At 36.0% G+C, this 18677-nt stretch overlaps 1 protein-coding gene across 19 annotated transcripts in view; it reads right to left on the reverse strand.

The window, feature by feature from the left end:
• Nucleotides 1-18677, reverse strand: part of LOC139980615 (uncharacterized) — an 81842-nt gene that overhangs the window by 54903 nt on the left and 8262 nt on the right. For 9 of the 19 annotated variants that reach the window (XM_071992378.1, XM_071992385.1, XM_071992380.1 and 6 more), the window contains exons 2-11: nucleotides 18197-18437; nucleotides 17417-17499; nucleotides 15710-15832; nucleotides 9754-9873; nucleotides 9372-9491; nucleotides 8511-8627; nucleotides 7503-7631; nucleotides 5999-6121; nucleotides 3814-3939; nucleotides 994-1098 (exon numbers count right to left, since the gene is read on the reverse strand). In XM_071992378.1, the coding sequence (XP_071848479.1) occupies nucleotides 994-1098; nucleotides 3814-3939; nucleotides 5999-6121; nucleotides 7503-7631; nucleotides 8511-8627; nucleotides 9372-9491; nucleotides 9754-9873; nucleotides 15710-15832; nucleotides 17417-17499; nucleotides 18197-18437 (1287 nt within the window). The remainder of the gene's footprint in view (nucleotides 1-993; nucleotides 1099-3813; nucleotides 3940-5998; nucleotides 6122-7502; nucleotides 7632-8510; nucleotides 8628-9371; nucleotides 9492-9753; nucleotides 9874-15709; nucleotides 15833-17416; nucleotides 17500-18196; nucleotides 18438-18677) is intronic. The other 10 variants (XM_071992381.1, XM_071992388.1, XM_071992392.1 and 7 more) reach the window with 5 other exon arrangements.

Genomic DNA, 18677 nt, shown 5'->3' on the forward strand with positions numbered 1-18677 from the left:
AACGACTTTGCGTTTTAGAGTCTTTTGTCTTAGTCTGCGTCATTGCGTTTAGAGTCATTTAGAGCATTATTAATAATATAGTGAAACTATCACAGAAGCAACCATTTGATCTTGTATTGCCTTGTATTATAATAGGAAACCTGTTATCATGAACTTATATTCAATAATTTTCCATTTTTCCAGTGTCCCCAAACTAGTACTCTACCCCTCTTTACACTTTCTACATATCTTTAGCTTGAAGGAAATTTCCACAGGATAATTTTTTTTTCTTGCAGGGAATAAATTAGTTTTTCACATTTTCTTTTACAGTTTGGACTTCTCAGGATTATTCATTTCTGTTTCTAACAAAAATAGTGAAAATAGTAATGCCTTCAGTTTACAACTATTTATACTGCTCTATAAATATATATTTCAAATCCTGTAGATATGTCACATTCTATATAACTGCTATGGGATACAAGATAAATCAACTTCCAGCTATCAGAACCATCTATCATTTCCTTTTCTGGTTTACGGCTTTAATACTTTTGTAATTTTCCACAAGATGGTACCCTTTGAGGAACAATCCTTGTGGCAACATCATTTGCAACCATTAAGTCCAATCAATTCAATTTTCCACATCTAGATGTACTCCCATTCAAACCGAATAATCTACGCCGGCCAAATTTGTATTATATACGATTCATGAAAGAAAGGTATTACAAGTTTGCTCCTTCTGTACTCCAGTGGTTGATTGTATGCCGTGACTGTACAACCACTGTGGGTGTTTCTGCTTTGGATAATTGTGGGCATTCCTCCACCCCAGGCTTAAACTCCCATATGACAGTCACATTTAAAGTAGATTTCACACTTCTTAACCCCTTGTATTTAATCACAGCTGAGAAGAATAAAACTCACTCAAAATAAAGCCCTGATCGAAAAAAACCGGCAGCAAACTTTTTTTTTTGTTACAGCCCTACAAGTCTGACACAAAGTAATTTAACAAATTCTCACCAAGTTCCTCACAAAGAGTGCCCTGGTAGCCCATGGAACAGACACAGACAAAACGGTCGTCTCCAGCAAAACAGAACCCATTAATACAGGGTGAAGAGGAACAGGCTGTAAAAAGACGATCGTTACACTGACGGTGGAAATATTAACCAACAACTCCAAAGCATTTAAGAAAACACCCTTCTTGAAGGCTTTAATAACTATGACAATTTCAATCTTTTTTTCAGAAAAATGATTTCTTCTGTACATTATCTTTATGATAGTCATAAAGCGTTTAATTCGAAGTACAATCACTTAACCGAAATTACATAGAACCACGGATGGAATAAATCACAGAATCTATAAAAGTTAATACATATTGTCTGTCACAATAAATGAACTAACAACTAAAATACTTCAAAATCATATCATACAATCTTTGACATTATTCAAACTATTTTTTTTTCTTGGCTCTTTTTCTTTTATAAAGAGGATCAGACTGATCTGGATAATCTTGAAACCAGGTCCCTAGGGTTCCGTCGAAGTTTGAGACTATGGGGTCATTTCTTGTACATTCTTTTCTATTACTGTAATACCAGAAACTAGACACCATGTAAGTGGCTGATAATGATATCTTCGTTGAACAGGAATCTGCTTTAACTTTCCTAGCGTAACAGTTATTGTCTCTTCATATTTCCATTTTTGCTATTTTTTATAATTCTGACTAATTTTTAAATACAATACCCAGCAAACGCAACATTTTTAAGATTTGGTTTCTATCCTGTTATATACAAACATAGTTCTACTAATCCATGCTAGAAGTTTCCAAAATAGCAAACAGCTGAGGCTGTTTATCCTCCCCACCTTGTATCCAGTACACCAGACAAATTTTCGTAAAATTTTACCAACATTGCTGGGTAACTTTGGTAAATGCCAATATTTTTTTCCCATTTCCTGCAGATATATCTCTGACCAATTTTAGCCCGCGATACTATCTTTCGGTACATATAATGGCGACGCATTTTTTCATTTCTTACAATAAACGAGCTAATGGTCAAATATACTGTATCGGTGAATTTATTGCTATCGTATTAAACTTTACCATGGCATAATAATTTGAAAAAACAAAATTTTCAGAATCATCAAATTTTGGCTGTGTTATTTTTTTTCAAAAATTACACACTACGTGGGAAAAAAATGTAACTAAATCAGTTGGTTCCTGAAAGATTTCATCAGCAATGAATCAAATATCATTCAAAGCTATATTTCATTGCAATCTTTTAAAGGGCACACTAAAGTACTTACACGAAGGTATTGAATTGCCAATTTGAATGAGTGACTCAGTCTACAGGGTTATCATCCAAAGTACACAATAACCAACATGTACTAAAGCTTTATTGAAAATAAAAATTCTAGTTCAAGCATGCTGTCACAATAAACAAACATGCTGTACGAGTAGTGTATGCATAGCATACAATATGTTTATCTGCCGTGTATGAATAAAAGACAAACATATTTTACCAACCATTGTTGAAATGACATTATATCAAAGTTTGGGGACCATCTTTTTCTGGAGATCCAGGGATATGATATTGATGTTGACAACCTCCCCACCCCCCCAACCCTCCCTCTCCTCTCCCAAGTTGATGTGAAGGGTTAGTACCTAAGCTGTACTTTTCAGAGGAAGGCATTTTGAAGATCTCTCAGTGTTGATAATATAAACCTTTATATCTAGCTGTACAAAATAATTTTGCTGCATTAGTCTTCGAATGAGAAACTACTTCAACTTTAAGAGGTTTTAACAATCTAAGATCAGTCTGTTATGTCATGGGCAGCAAATAAAGATTGTCATGAAGTAATACAATTCCATGAACACAGACATACAGCACCACATTAACGTTCAACCGGACAAGTTTTTTCAGGTATGAGCAAAATTCAATGGACAGGGGATGACAAATGCAACAGCGGAAAGGATTTTACCAGGCGAAAAATAAAACGGAAAAATGGGTTGAGAAAAAGGAAGGAATGTATAAGCGAAAATAATGTAAAAAATGTAAAGTATGTCGGAAAGGAAACATTCAAGTCCTCCCTAAGCCTTTTCTTTGGGGGGGGGGGGGAGTAGGGGGAATGATTGATTTACACATTCAACATTTCTAGGCATCTGGTTTATCAGAAAGTGCTTTGAGAAATTTGATCTTTTTTTGTCTTTTGCAACCTGAGGCAGCTGCTTGCATTGTCAGTTATGTGTTTGATATTTTGTTAGCTTTTTCAGTTAAACAGCTGGACTATTCCAGATATATATTAAGAACAACTTATCCAGAGTATGGTACGTACCACTCGAGATATATGTGTTATTTTACCAAAGTTAACATTAACTACAACAATTTCAGAATGACAAAACCCATCTTGAAATATTATTGTGTCTGTCTTGTACTATTGTTTACCCATTGTAATGTAATGGTAATGAACTAGAATATTAAGAAGCTACTGTACAGAATGTTCAAAGATTTGTTATTTTGAAATGAAAATTGTTACAGCTTCTTGATTGTAGGATATTTTGCTTTACAAACACCAACATATTAGTAGTAGTAGACTTGCATGGTGACAGGATCAAGAATCTCTCAGTTAAAAACAAGATTTCACTGTATAAATTGTTGTTATTTCTTTTATAGCGATGTGATTGGATTAAAGAACAAAAGACACAAGATATTGGTTATTGCCGTTAGTGCAGACTTTTCTAAATATTTGAAACGGCTGGCACTTGAGAAATAATTAGTGACTTATTAAAAGTTCAGAAAATAAATTAAATTTCATAAAAGAGTATGACTTCAGAGAAAATGTTACCAGTCACTATCGATTCACACAATGTCCCTGTAAATTGCTGCGGACAATTGCATATGAAAGAGTCTCCGTTGACCTGACAGAAGCCATTACTGCATGGTGAGGATGCGCATGGGTCATTAGGAATCGCTGTTAAAAATAAATATGGGAGAAAAGGCAAAATTTAAAAAAAAAATACTTAAAAGACAGTTTACATTTTAAATGAGAGTAATTGAATATGTTATTAATCTTTCCACAATTCGTTTTGGCTAACTACATTTTAGCCTCATTTTTAACAATTGTTAGGCTTTGATATACAAGTACTTGCCTTTCATTTGGTTGTAAATAATAGTTTATAAAACTAATCTGCAAAATACAAACATAATTTATGCATATATATATATATTCGATTCCCATGTGTTATTTACAAGATATTTAGTATCAAAATTTGACAACTCGTTTATCAGAGCAAACTTGAAACAAATGAATATGCTGACAAACATGATATTGGCAAGGAAAAGTTAGATTAAGTTTGTCTTTACAGGTGAAAACTTAAAACTGTTCCTTTGAACTGCTTCATTTTAAAAACAAAGATTAAATAAAATCGGTGTTTCATGCGAGAATGATATTTTCTCAGCACATTTGTAGCTTTTCAACTGTTTATAATGATATGTGATAAATATACTTGTATCCCAACTGGAAGAAGATATTATACAACAACAACACATAATTTTCAGACAGAGGAAAGCTTTTTTCACACAATTTTCACGCCATATCAAAAGATGGCAATAACACTGTACCTACCAGTAGAAGAAGATGTGTACCGAGCTTTTAAAAGACTTGATTGCACTATTACGCACTTTAACACCGTGAACAACAACCGAATACTTACAAAGTTCACCACAATTCAAACCTTGTCTGGCATGATTCCAACTTTAGTACTCTATAGACAAACATATTTAATACATTCATAATTACTTACACTTCCAATGTATTGTACTGTATGGTTTACATATTACAGTAAAGTACATGTGTCTTGGTAACTTTTGAGACAGCTTATTCAAGTTTAGTCATCAATATTTTTTTTTTTTAACCAAATCTGCAGAATTTTACTCCATAATATGGTTTCAGTAGATCAAACTGAGATACACCCCTTTAAATAGATTTGTTACCATGTGGAGATCTAATGATGGATCTGCAATGGACTGTACTGAAATCTGTTTGGTTTCAGACATTTCCCCTCTGACATTTCTACATTTGTATTTATTACAAAAAGGCAACAGTTGGAACACTTTAACTTTTCTGGTTCATCTTTTGACATAAAACTCACAGTCTGGTAAACTCGATTAGCCAGCAAGTTTACTATAGGATAATTTTAAACTTTATCATCAAAGTCAAAGTTTAGCAAATGCTGCAACACTTTCAATCATTGCAGTTATATTATGTTAAGTAAGCAATTCACGATTTAATTTCTTGATAAACTATAAATAACTAATGCAGTACATCCAAGATGCTGTCAAGTACAATATTAGCTCTCTTTCTCATCTCAGAAAATATAATTATTTACGATGTAGTTTCTTATTTTACAATTTCCAACCAATGCCTTTCATGTTAGAAATCACGTTGAGTATTCTTTTAAGTTAACTGTGTGTGTCCATGTAAAATTGTTCATTCGTTAGTTTCAGTCATGGAGGAAGATAAAACAAACAAATGCTCCAAGGTAAAGAATAAAGACAATATAACATCTCTGTGTCACTTAAAGAACTAATTAAAATAGTGACAAAACTGGTCGATGCTTAATTTGTTGGGGGGTGTAGACTCCAGTGTCACAATGGTTAGTAGTCAGAGAGGTAAATAGACCTACCAAATTTAAAATTATTGAATTAGTAGAGAAAGAAGATGTAAACAGATAGAAACAGTGAAAAAAATAATATTTGTTATTAAAAGATGATTCCTAACATTCTGTATAATTTCTTAGATCCAGTGACTGACTATAAACTTTAGAAGTGTAAACACTTACATCTCACAGTCATAACTGGTTTTATATCATAACTGTCTTACAAAGAGTTTTTAAAGTTTTTATCTCAACAAAGTTTGTACCTCAACATAGCAATATACATTTTTATAACATTGCTGTTTCATTATTGCAGACATATATTTTACATACTGTTTTGTTTTTTCTGTAACACGTTTAGTTTTTGTAACCTACCAATATCACAGGTCGGCCCTGTAAACTCTAACAAGCATATGCAGGCAAAGGTATTGCCGCCACTGCCTGCCGGGAGGCAGATGCCACCGTTCAGACACGGACTGCCAGCACAAGGCGTTGAAGCTGTAGATATTAGCAGGGTGTATAGACGTGCATGGGATTATATGGATGATTATATGATATTAAATATGACACAAAATGGAGTGTTTAAACAGAATAAAAAGCATGCAAAACAAAGAGAATACAAGTCATAAGATGTATGTATAACAAGAAAAATGAAAATATTGATGGATAGTGTAGGTTTTGATAAATCAAGGTTAAATAAACAAGTTGAGAGTAAATATTGGTAAAATTATAATGAACTTATTGATATAGTAAGCATTTATTGATTATAGGTTGCACACATCAAGTTAAAAAACACAACTTGTATAACCCATGCAAGGAGTCGAGGTACATCTGTATCTACGAGGAAGTGAACCTACTGTAACAAGGCCGGTGAGTCTGTAAGGTAGTACAGTATATATATATATGTTCAGATCCCATGACTGCTTAACATCACAAAACAATCACAAAAGGCTTTCAACTATTTCATTCAAGCAGGTTAGACAGTTCTTTCCTTTGTTTCTGTTCTTCTTGTGCATATAGCGAAGCAGCGCTAAACGACAGGAAGGAGGAAGTATTCTGTTATGTTATGTTGGAAAATTCTATTTTTATCGATCACAATGAATGGCTGTCCCGAAGTTAAAGCTATACATCCATATGTACCTAGGCGACTATGTAAGACACTGTAAACCCAACACTGGCTAGAGAAATGCATGACGAATGCCGTGACCTAAATTTAGTGGGGTGATTTGGCACTGAGAGCATACGGTTCCTGTTATTGTACACAATCTCTAGCACAATTTTGTAATGGCAGAAATAGCTGGTCCAGCCATATTGGTTTCAATTATTACACTTGGTGATCCAAGTCCAAACTGGATATTTTTTTTTTTCTTACATTACAGAAGGTGAATCAATTATCATGACTGTAAAGGCATTTCGACTGGTGCGAGATGCCCTCTCTCCTTCGGAACTTAAAAATTTTTGGTGGTACCTGGGTATGCCCGGGCTTCTACTATCCCCTCTGTTTGTAAGGACCTTCTTACATCCATGCTATTAAATATATACTGTAGGTGTAGATAATTGTGCACATCGTAATGAAAAAAGTAAATAATGTAGGAGTTAATATTTTCTGTCAGAAGATGGACTGTATGAAAAGATCTAATATGAAATGAACCACAAGCTACATACAGAACTCCGGTTGTTAATAAAATATAGTGATCGTCTCGCAGAATTCCAAAGGAAAAACAATATTGTCGAAAAATAGCAGGATATATTTAGTGTAGATAAACAAAAGAATACAGACTTAGGAAAAACATGATATATGGTATTAACTGAAAACACAGGAAATTAGTGTGATATTTTTGAATATAAACGTGTATCAAAGTATCGACGGGCACCGTACCTATCTCGCAATCTACACCGGTGAAACCGGTGTCACACAGACACACATATGTATCGTCAGAGCCGCTAACAAAGCAGGTCCCACGATTACTGCATGGGTTTGGCATGCAAGGAGTAGTTGGAGCAATCACTACAAAAAGGCAAAATGGTAATATAGAGAATGTAAGAAGCAGATGCAACAAATATAGATGTAGTTAAAAATGGACTTGCAATCGACTGATTTAGTTACCTGCATATATCCTAACTAACTGAATAGAATTAGCTCTTTTAAAAATTCACTTTTCACGTCCTAGTACTCGGTTTTCCCTCCATGATTTCATTTACATTAAATCACCAACTCTTTTATTTGAAATCCTATCCCTGCTGTCTTCCAAGTTCTATCGAATGAAGAGCTGTGATCCCTGGAGAAGACTGTTTAAGGTATATTGTGGCTTTCTCTAACTGACAGAACTAGAAAACGAATGATTTATAATCGATACTAATTTTTCTCAACTCAGACCCCCCTCCCCCCCCCCCCCACCAAAACTTACTGGTTTGGGGATTTACGAGCAAAGATACTTGCAATACCTGTCTCCAATACAAGTATACACTTAACCAATCTAAATAAATTAGAAAATGACTGGAAAATTAATGCTTCTGTCAGGATGCCTCACACTTCTCCTCCTTGTGGATTCACCACTCAGAGCTTAAATATATATCTCTTCAAAACGTTTTCATTTCCACTTTTCCCTATTTTAAATTCAAACCGTTTACAATTTGACCGACTCTGCTGGTTAAGGTGATAGACCATGAAACCATGATGATAACTGTAATTTCAGGCACTAGGGTGAGTTTTCCAAGAATCCCTTCAGCCACTTCACTCGCTTTACTTATCTTTTGTTGTTGTTGTAATCAGTTTTGTTTTATGTATTTTTTTCTCTCTTGTGACTAGCAGAAACACAAATATATTTACACATTACCAAAAAATAAAAATAAAATACGAGTTTTGTATCACAATTGCAACGCTCACCTATTTCACATAACTGTCCCTGAAAGTCGCTTGCACAGAGGCATAGGAACTGTAAATCCAATCCAACGAAGATGCAGGTTCCTCCATTGAGGCAAGGGGAAGTATCACAAATATTCACTTGAGAAACGAGAAGAAAAACAGGATGAAAAAAGAGCAAAACTTTTGAGATGAATCTTACAGCAAAACCAAGACAAAGCCTTTAGACATCTTTCACTTCTTCTTTTAAATTCACAAATCTAGAAAAACAGAAACTAAGTGTGTATGCCTGGATTGACACAAAGTATTTTCGACTCAGACCTTTTTTAAATTTTTAAATTTTATTTCAAGATGTAGTAGTATGAACTACACAATAGTTCCTTATATAGTTAAGGGTATCAACCTGTGATTGGTCTGGATCCCTTGTTGCATTGTAAATTCATGGGATGTATTATTGGCATATAAATCACAGTGTGGTATTAACACTTCTTCGGCAGCAAAGGTGCAACAAAATTGTATTAAAATAATGCACTACGGATACGCCATGTCCATCATTGTCCATCACAGTATGTCCAACCACACGTGAGAGGGAACATTTTTGTATCAACCACAATTTGGTAACATTCTTCGTTGGGGGCAAGGTGCAACAAAATCGTATTAAAACAGAGCACTACAGGCACTGTATGTCCATCATTGTCCACCATAGTAGGTCCGACCACACCTGAGACGTATCATTGGTGTATAAATCTCAGTGTGGGGTTAATTCTTCTTTGGAAGCAAGCTGCATTAAAATCGTATTTAAACAGAGCACTACTGATACAGTACTGTATGTCCATCATTGTCCATCACAGTATATATTGCAATGGTTGGAAAACACAAACTGACCTTCCCTTTCACATTGTGAGCCATCAAATCCACTCGGACATAAACAGACAAAGTTTTGTCCACCGTCGGTCTCAACACAAGTCCCTCCATTGCCACAGGGTGATGAGTCACAAGGAAGTACTGTAATAACGACCAAGAAATATCAAAGTTTAGCGTAAACAGACACAAAATTGTCCTAATAATATTCATTTACTTTGTTACTGAAAATCTGTAAAAAAAAATGACATCAGATATATGATCTACGTTTTGGATTTATTAAACAGTCTGGAATGACTCCGCAGAGAGGCCATATCAAGCAAACAAAAGTTTTTTGATACAGTACTGTATGTCCATGATTGTCCATCACAGTATATATTGCAATGGTTGGAAAACACAAACTGACCTTCCCTTTCACATTGTGAGCCATCAAATCCACTCGGACATAAACAGACAAAGTTTTGTCCACCGTTGGTTTCAACACAAGTCCCTCCATTGCCACAGGGTGATGAGTCACAAGGAAGTACTGCAATAACGACCAAGAAATATCAAAGTTTAGCGTAAACAGACACAAAATTGTCCTAATAATATTCATTTACTTTGTTACTGAAAATCTGTAAAAAAAAATGACATCAGATATATGATCTACGTTTTGGATTTATTAAACAGTCTGGAATGAGTCCGCAGAGAGGCCATATCAAGCAAACAAAAGTTTTTGTATACTTTATATGTAACTGTGGTAAAGCATTTGAATAATTCCATGAAATTCACTGACAAATCTTCAATCAAACTTACAGTAGTTGTCATTATGTTTTGCATATCTACTGGATAAATTTGGACGTTGATACAGTAACAGAGGCCAGCATGATTCCGAGTATGACAAATTACTTTTTGGTCTACCAATTATTTACAAGAGTCAATTAAACAAAATAAAGTTTCTTTTAAATCCTACCAAATTGTTCAACCACTATGTAATTAAAAGCAAAATGACCACCGTACCTGCCAAGTAATTCCATATTGTTTTTTTTTTTTTCTTTTAGATCTCTCATCCTTGGGCAACTTTTATGTGTATTACTAATAGAGCCTTTTTTTTCATTCAGGATATAATAAAACAGGCATATTGCAGGGTGGGGCAGGCTACTGAAAACTTAAATAAACACATTTGACAAATGTAAAACTGTACTAATAACTAGAAAGAAATTTAATTCAAAATTACACATATATTTGCTGCACTGACACCTTGAATAATATCATACATCAGTAATTTAATTTCAGGAAAAATTTGTGCATAACCTTACTTTGATTAAGTTTTTCTAGAAATAGAAGTACTGCAATTTTTCATAACTCTGTGACCAAAGAGTATTAACATAATCAGAAGACCTGAACAAGCGTGCATGAGGTTTTAATAAACTTAATTGAAAAAAGACTGAGTCCTTCAAGATCCCTTGACAAAGATTCCTGAACACTATTTTATGTCAGTCTCAAGCTGAAAGATAAATATGTTGGTCAAATAAAAATTGTTGGAACAGACCGTAATTAAATCTTGACAGTGTTGTGGTGTCAGTTATGAGATGAGACTTTGACGGATTTCAGCGAAGCGATTTCTCTACATTAGATGGGTTTTTAGTGAAAGGTTGAATTTTGCAGCCAATTACCAATTGCACGGGCTGTAATTACTCAAATTAGGCTAGAGATTACAGTACACTTTAAAGGGATTAACAAGAGCATACATTAATTACATTTTAATTAATGATTACAGTTAATCACCATTTATCAGATATTTGATCACCATATCAAAACAGACACAGTGTATTAACATATGTGTGAAAGTTCAAAAGGTCCCATGAAATTTATGCATAAAATACAATGTTGTTATGCAGTCAATTGGACAGTGAAATGTTTATGAGTGTGTCAACTCACCTTGTTAATTTTTATTTAAGAAACTAATTAGTTTACTTTTGCTTTTTTTTTCCACTGTTGTACAGTATATACAATAACTTAAACATAGTACAATGCCTATGTAATACTATAAATTAAACATAGTACAATGCCTATGTAATACTAGATCACATAAACATTGTACAATGCTAGATGTACTACTATAACTTAAACATAGAACAAAACCCATGTACTACTATATCTTAAACATAGTACAATGCCTATGTAAAACTATCACATAAACATAGTACAATGCCTATGTACTACTATAACTTAAGCATAGAACAATGCCCATGTACTACTATAACTTAAACATAGTACAATGCCTATGTAATACTAGATCACATAAACATTGTACAATGCCCATGTACTACTATAACTTAAACATAGTACAATGCCTATGTAATACTAGATCACATAAACATTGTACAATGCCTATGTACTACTATAGCTTAAACATAGTACAATGCCTATGTAAAACTATCACATAAACATTGTACAATGCCTATGTACTACTATGACTTAAACATAGTACAATGCCTATGTACTACTATAACTTAAGCTTAGAACAATGCCAATGTACTACTATAACTTAAACATTGTACAATGCCTATGTACTACTATAACTTAAGCTTAGAACAATGCCAATGTACTACTATAACTTAAACATTGTACAATGCCTATGTACTACTATAACTTAAGCTTAGAACAATGCCAATGTACTACTATAACTTAAACATTGTACAATGCCTAAGTACTACTCAGGGTTCTGCCGCTGCCGGTCGGCGCCGGTCGGGCCCGACCAGCACGCTGAATTACCGACCGCCACAATCTGCCTGAGTGACTTTTCCGACCGGCCCTTATTTTCGATAGGAACTCCAAAAAACAGCTCCATAGCCGGAGGGTCGAACGTACAGTAACACTGCAGTAATAAACGCTGTTCGAAGGTTCACTGCATGATATCGCGCAGTTGATCGGAGTTATTCACTAGTTTACTGTTTATTTGTACATGAAATTACACTCAGATTTTGTATTCACTACTCGATACATGAGAAGCAGCGTTAGTCGCTCAGTGTGTATATCATAACTGTCGTAAATAACTGTTCATCTAAAATTATCATCTCAGCCTGAATGATTTATTTAATAGGCACCACCTAACTTTTTTCATTAATTATGAAAAATTCCAGACATGAGATCTCATTTCAAAGCTGTCTACATGTGGCTCAGAATACTCGGGAAGGGCCATCCGGGGCTTTCCAAAACCCAAAATTTTCTTGTACGCTCCGCGCCAACCGATGGTGGCGCTCCGCTTAGATAGTCCTGCCGGCACTCAATCCACCCTTGGCAGAACCCTGACTACTATAACTTAAGCTTAGAACAATGCCAATGTACTACTATAACTTAAACATTGTACAATGCCTATGTACTTAAACATAGTACAATGGCTATGTACTACTATAAATTAAACATATAGTAAAATGCCTATGTACGGTAGAGTCACTTGTTCTCCATTCTTCTTCCCTAAAACTTTGTAAATTCTATACATTAAATTCCTGTACTACTTCGGGAGTATTTCAAACTAATTCTTTACTTAACAAGTTAATTTGTTTGCATATACTGTATTCTTGTGGAAAAAGAAAGAAATGTAATCAAGTGAGATGAAATGAAAGGAAATAAGTTTTTATATGGCACATCATTAACGTTGTTTATTGTAAAAAAAATGCACTACCAATAGTGGGGTTGGAGAAAAAATATATACTGTACCTATAAACGCAATGTTGTCTCAGAGAAAACTTATACATGGGGGAGGGGAGAGGGATGGATATGCATAGGGAGAGGTGTTGGGGAGGGGGGCGGGGTACAGTAAGGGCAACTGGAGGAAATAATGACCTTAGCAGGGACAAAAAATAGTGCATACCATTTGTATAGATTTGGGAACCCATGAGCCAAATTCTCCTTTAAGACTGAAAAGTTACATACTGTATTTTGCAGAACTTTTAAGTAACCACTGTTTAAACTAGAGCTGTTAAATTGTTGTAAACTTTCCTAAATATTGGAACATTTCTCAATAAAGTACTAGATAGATATATTATTGTTTGTAATATCAGTGCTGTGACTTACATTACAGTATGTTAGCATTAAAGAGATATAATGAAATTGGTTTAGTATAGCCAGGAGGCCATAGATTCACACAGCAACAGTATAGCACCTATGACAAGGAAGCTATAGATGCACACAGCAATCGTATAGAGCCTTCTATGGCAAGGAGGCTATAGATTCGCACAGCAACCGTATAAAACCTTCTATGACAAGGAGGCTTTAGATTCGCACAGCAACCGTATAAAACCTATGACAAGGAGGCTTTAGATTCACACAGCAACCGTATAACACCTTCTATGGCAAGGAGGCTATAGATGCACACAGCAATCATATAGAGCCTTCAATGACAAGGAAGCTATAGATGCACACAGCAATCGTATAGAGCCTTCTATGGCAAGGAGGCTATAGATTCGCACAGCAATCGTATAGAGCCTTCTATGGCAAGGAGGCTATAGATTCGCACAGCAACTGTATAACACCTTCTATGGCAAGGAGGCTATAGATGCACACAGCAATCGTATAGAGCCTTCTATGACAAGGAGGCTTTAGATTCACACAGCAACCGTATAACACCTTCTATGATCGACAAGGAGGCTTTAGATTCGCACAGCAACCGTATAACACCTTCTATGGCAAGGAGGCTATAGATGCACACAGCAATCATATAGAGCCTTCAATGACAAGGAAGCTATAGATGCACACAGCAATCGTATAGAGCCTTCTATGGCAAGGAGGCTATAGATTCGCACAGCAATCGTATAGAGCCTTCTATGACAAGGAGGCTTTAGATTCACACAGCAACCGTATAACACCTTCTATGATCGACAAGGAGGCTTTAGATTCGCACAGCAACCGTATAACACCTTCTATGGCAAGGAGGCTATAGATGCACACAGCAATCATATAGAGCCTTCAATGACAAGGAAGCTATAGATGCACACAGCAATCGTATAGAGCCTTCTATGGCAAGGAGGCTATAGATTCACACAGCAACCGTATAGAGCCTTCTATGGCAAGGAGGCTATAGATTCACACAGCAACCGTATAACACCTTCTATGGCAAGGAGGCTATAGATGCACACAGCAATCGTATAGAGCCTTCAATGACAAGGAAGCTATAGATGCACACAGCAATCGTATAGAGCCTTCTATGGCAAGGAGGCTATAGATTCACACAGCAACCGTATAACACCTTCTATGACAAGGAGGCTATAGATTCACACAGCAACCATATTGTACCTTCAGAGCACGAAGTGCCCATAGTGCCAGATGGGCACAAACATAAATAGTTGAGCCCATTGTCACGGATGAAGCACGAACCATGGTTAGAGCAGGGCTGAGATGCACATGGGTCAAACACTACCAATTTGAGACAAGAGAATGCTGTTTAAGAAACAAGTACTCGATAAAAGCGACCTACAGTAGCTACTGTAGACAGAATTATCTCATAGTATAAGAGTCTCAATTATTGGAATGCACGGTACATATTGAAGTATGTTATCTTGAGAAAAACTGCCAACACACTCAATTAAACTTTAACAATCCAAATGTAAATATCATAGTCAACAGACATTCAGACTGAAAGCTGATCAGTAAATTTGGACTTTTCTCTTACAAAGTTTATAAATATGTCGTTTCCAGAATTTGTTTCAATTACTGCTTACCATTGTGATTTAACATTGCAGTAGCAGTTTTCTAGAGAGTTCAGTTCAGTACTGTTGCAGTTTTTTTTTATTATCACATTATCACATTTACATTTCCGTGAAAAAAATGTGGTTTCTTTTTTGGATATTATCTTACAAAAACCTGACTTTCAAAATGTCAACAACTGGTAGTATAGCTAAAAATCAGAACCAGAGCTAGTCATACAGCTAAATTACGGATCACATAATAAATATAGAATCTGATAATTTTACCTCAAGTTTGCATGAAAAGCATGCATGGTCCAAAACTTGGATCTTCTCCGACTTTAAAAGTTCTGATACTGTACCTCACCCTGATTAAAATCCCCTACAGTATGCCTTATTACTGAATTTTGCCAAGTACTGATTATGCCCTTGATGTATACCTCTGATAAATCCCCAGAAGTAACTCGTTCTGATTACTTCACAACACCGCTTCTTCATAATCCCTCATTATCTGATACTCTCCTATAGTTTTTAGGATTATTCCTCAGTACCTCGCTCTGGTTATTTCCTAGTAAATCTTGATTATTTTTCAATACCGCACCTGACTATTGCCCCCTCCCCCACCCCCTAATTATTCTGTACCTCTCTGATTCCTCCAAACCTTACCCAACCCATTTTCTGGTTCTGTATGATTACCTTCAAGGACACAATTTGGTTGAGTGTCGGCTCCTACGGGACAGATACAGATGAAACTTGCTTCGTGCAGATAACATGTCCCTCCGTTCAAGCAAGGGCTAGGGCTGCAAGCTGATGCCTCTACTGAGGGTGCAACATCACGGATAATCTTTACATTGTTACTGTTAATATATAGCAATAGGTGATAAAGTCTTAAAGTTTAATTGAATTCTCCCCCAAAGGTTCCAAAATACTTCTCTGGTGTAGGAGTCATCTGTTTTGATTACATACAGCTCAATGTCAAATACTTCTTAACTTGACAAACTGTTACAACGATCAATGAGCTTCTTCTGGTAGCCAAAGCCGTCAGTTCTCCAACAAGTGGAAAACTAATTATATCACAAAATTGTAAACAGAATGCAGTGTAAAACAATTAATTGTAGAAGCAAATCTCTATTGGCTAAGTTTGGCAGTCCATGTGTCAGCACACTTTGGGAGAATCTTGAAGCAATTTCTGAGAAAGAAATCCTTCATATACATTACGTAGGGATTACACCATGCATTCATACGACTTCAGCTTTTACAGTAGCACCACAATGTAAGAATCAGACTTCACTGTATAGCAAGTTTGAGTCCATTTCTCTAGCAGCAAGTTTGAAATACACAACACAAAAGGATTCCAACCCACTTAGCACTTCCTACAGTTGTACAGTACCTTCCCTTCACTGCACCACGAGGTCAATTGCTTTCTTCAGCTAGAATAAATCTCGTCTGAACACAAACAATGACAAACAAATATTTCCAGTTTGAGTCAGTGACTGGTGTTAACCACGACGTTACAGTAATAGAACAAAAGAACATAGCCACGTACGTCAAACTACCAAGAAATGAATACCACTGTGATGACGCTTCATGGTACTTCACTGTCAACGTTTTCAGAATGAAACTGATATAAAATATTCTCTGTTTTAAAACTGCCACTGGCAGGTACAGTAAACTGTTATTGCACAAGATAGTGCATGGTCAAAGCCTTGGATCAATATATACATTCAAACATGGATCAAAACTTACTTCCTCCATATGTGCATGTTGAAAGAGTCACACACTAGACAGGAGGCTGCCATTTTCCTCCATGTCCTATTAACAATGATGTACCGTAGTTTAAATGAAGAACCATACAAGTACCAGCAATCGAACCAAAATCATTAATCCCGGACAGTTTACTTAAAGGGATCGTGGGTCCCAGTAACTGAACGTGCAACAGCTGCAGCACTGCGAGCTGGTACTCCTATCTGCATGCCCCAAGTGTAGCCAATATGGCTTCAAATCAACATATTAATCCCATAGCATCCAGTACTGTATAGTCAGGTGAGCAGACCATGTCTTTTGAATATAATGGTCAGATTTTGGACTTGGCATCTCTGGATTTGCAGTATTGGACCCAGAATAGCTTTGGAATGGGTCAAAGGTTATCAGGTCGCTCTAGACACAGTAGAGAGTGGTTGCAGTTGTTGTGAGGAGACGGGTGAGTGAGGAGCTAAGTCAATTCTAGTGAACCCCAATTCTGGTTACAGCATGTGGATTTGACATCACATATATCTGTCTGTATATTTGATACGATTATATGTACATACTCTACTGCTTCTGTTAGGAGTGTCAAAGGCCTCACAATATACTGTATGTCAACATAAATTATCACTCGCAAGATATATAAATATTCATTAATACCTGGTACTTGTCCCACAGGATAAGAAATCTGGTCATTTGTCAACATCACCCAGTACGTTGAAAAGTTAATGGCAACAGTTGCACTGTAAAACAAAGAAAAGAGAGAGACTGAAAATCAGACGACAATAATGCAAACACATCTCGTTCGTTATAACCGCTTGTTCACTGTAAATAACCCTTTACATACTGAACAAGGAATAGTTAAACAGTGCAGATTTGGTCATTGACAGGGCCAAAACTATACACTCATTTGAGCTCATATACAGTAGTTAAACAAATTGTTCCAGCTGCACACTGACATTATAACACTACAATCTCTTAAATCGCAGAATGAGGTCAAGCAGTACTTAAATAAGCATTCAGTTTAGAGTACAAGAGCATCGAAAGTTTGACATGAAGCCAACGCTTTATCACTCATTAATTAGATTCCAATGCAGATCTTTTCTGAATATTAAACAGCATACTAACAGATTGTCCTTACAGTGAAATCATTGCAAGTTATTAGAAAACTGCAACATTCACAAAACGTTTGCAAATTTTAAAACAAAATAAGAACCCTTCTATCACAGAAAATATATTAAAGGATTGTACAAAGTTCCAGCAACAGTGGCAATGGGAAATCATAAACTAGAAAAGCTGACAGCATGCAGCTGTCATACTACAGAACACTCAAATACCCTGTGTTTCTTCCCTGGCAATGGAAACAGTTAAATTGTTTACATGCAGACAGCGATATCTTAACTATCGTCAATGCAAAAAGGAGATAAAACGTTTTCTCACAAGAACTGAACACCCCCAGTGAGGTCTGATGGTGCTCTCCATAGTAAGAAGACCCTCGTGTCCGAATTAACCCTCTGGTGAGTAACGGTATCATCTGTGTTGGAGCAGCTCCGAAGTTGGTAATCCGCAGTTTGATCTGTGCTGATCACCCATGAGCCCACAGGGATGTTGGTTCCTACTCTTCTTGCTTGGACAAGGATACCTCCAATAGTTCTGGTGGGGTCAGTAGTTTGGATGACGACTGAAATAGGTGAAAACGATTTCATGTGTGGTCGACGTGTAATAATGAAAGATGTAGCCGAACTTTCACAATGCAGTACATAATCATTCTATCACAGCCAATGACAATGTACTGTACCCACCCCCCCCCTCCCCCCTCACATCAGATATACCCTTTTATGCCTTTATCACTATAGGCTCAATGCCCCTTTTATGAATTGTTCTGTGCCTCTCCCTCCACCAACACATGAATTCTACTTAC

The sequence above is a fragment of the Apostichopus japonicus genome, chromosome 15 (genome assembly GCF_037975245.1).
Source record: "Apostichopus japonicus isolate 1M-3 chromosome 15, ASM3797524v1, whole genome shotgun sequence".
NCBI classification, from domain to species: Eukaryota; Metazoa; Echinodermata; class Holothuroidea; order Aspidochirotida; family Stichopodidae; genus Apostichopus; species Apostichopus japonicus.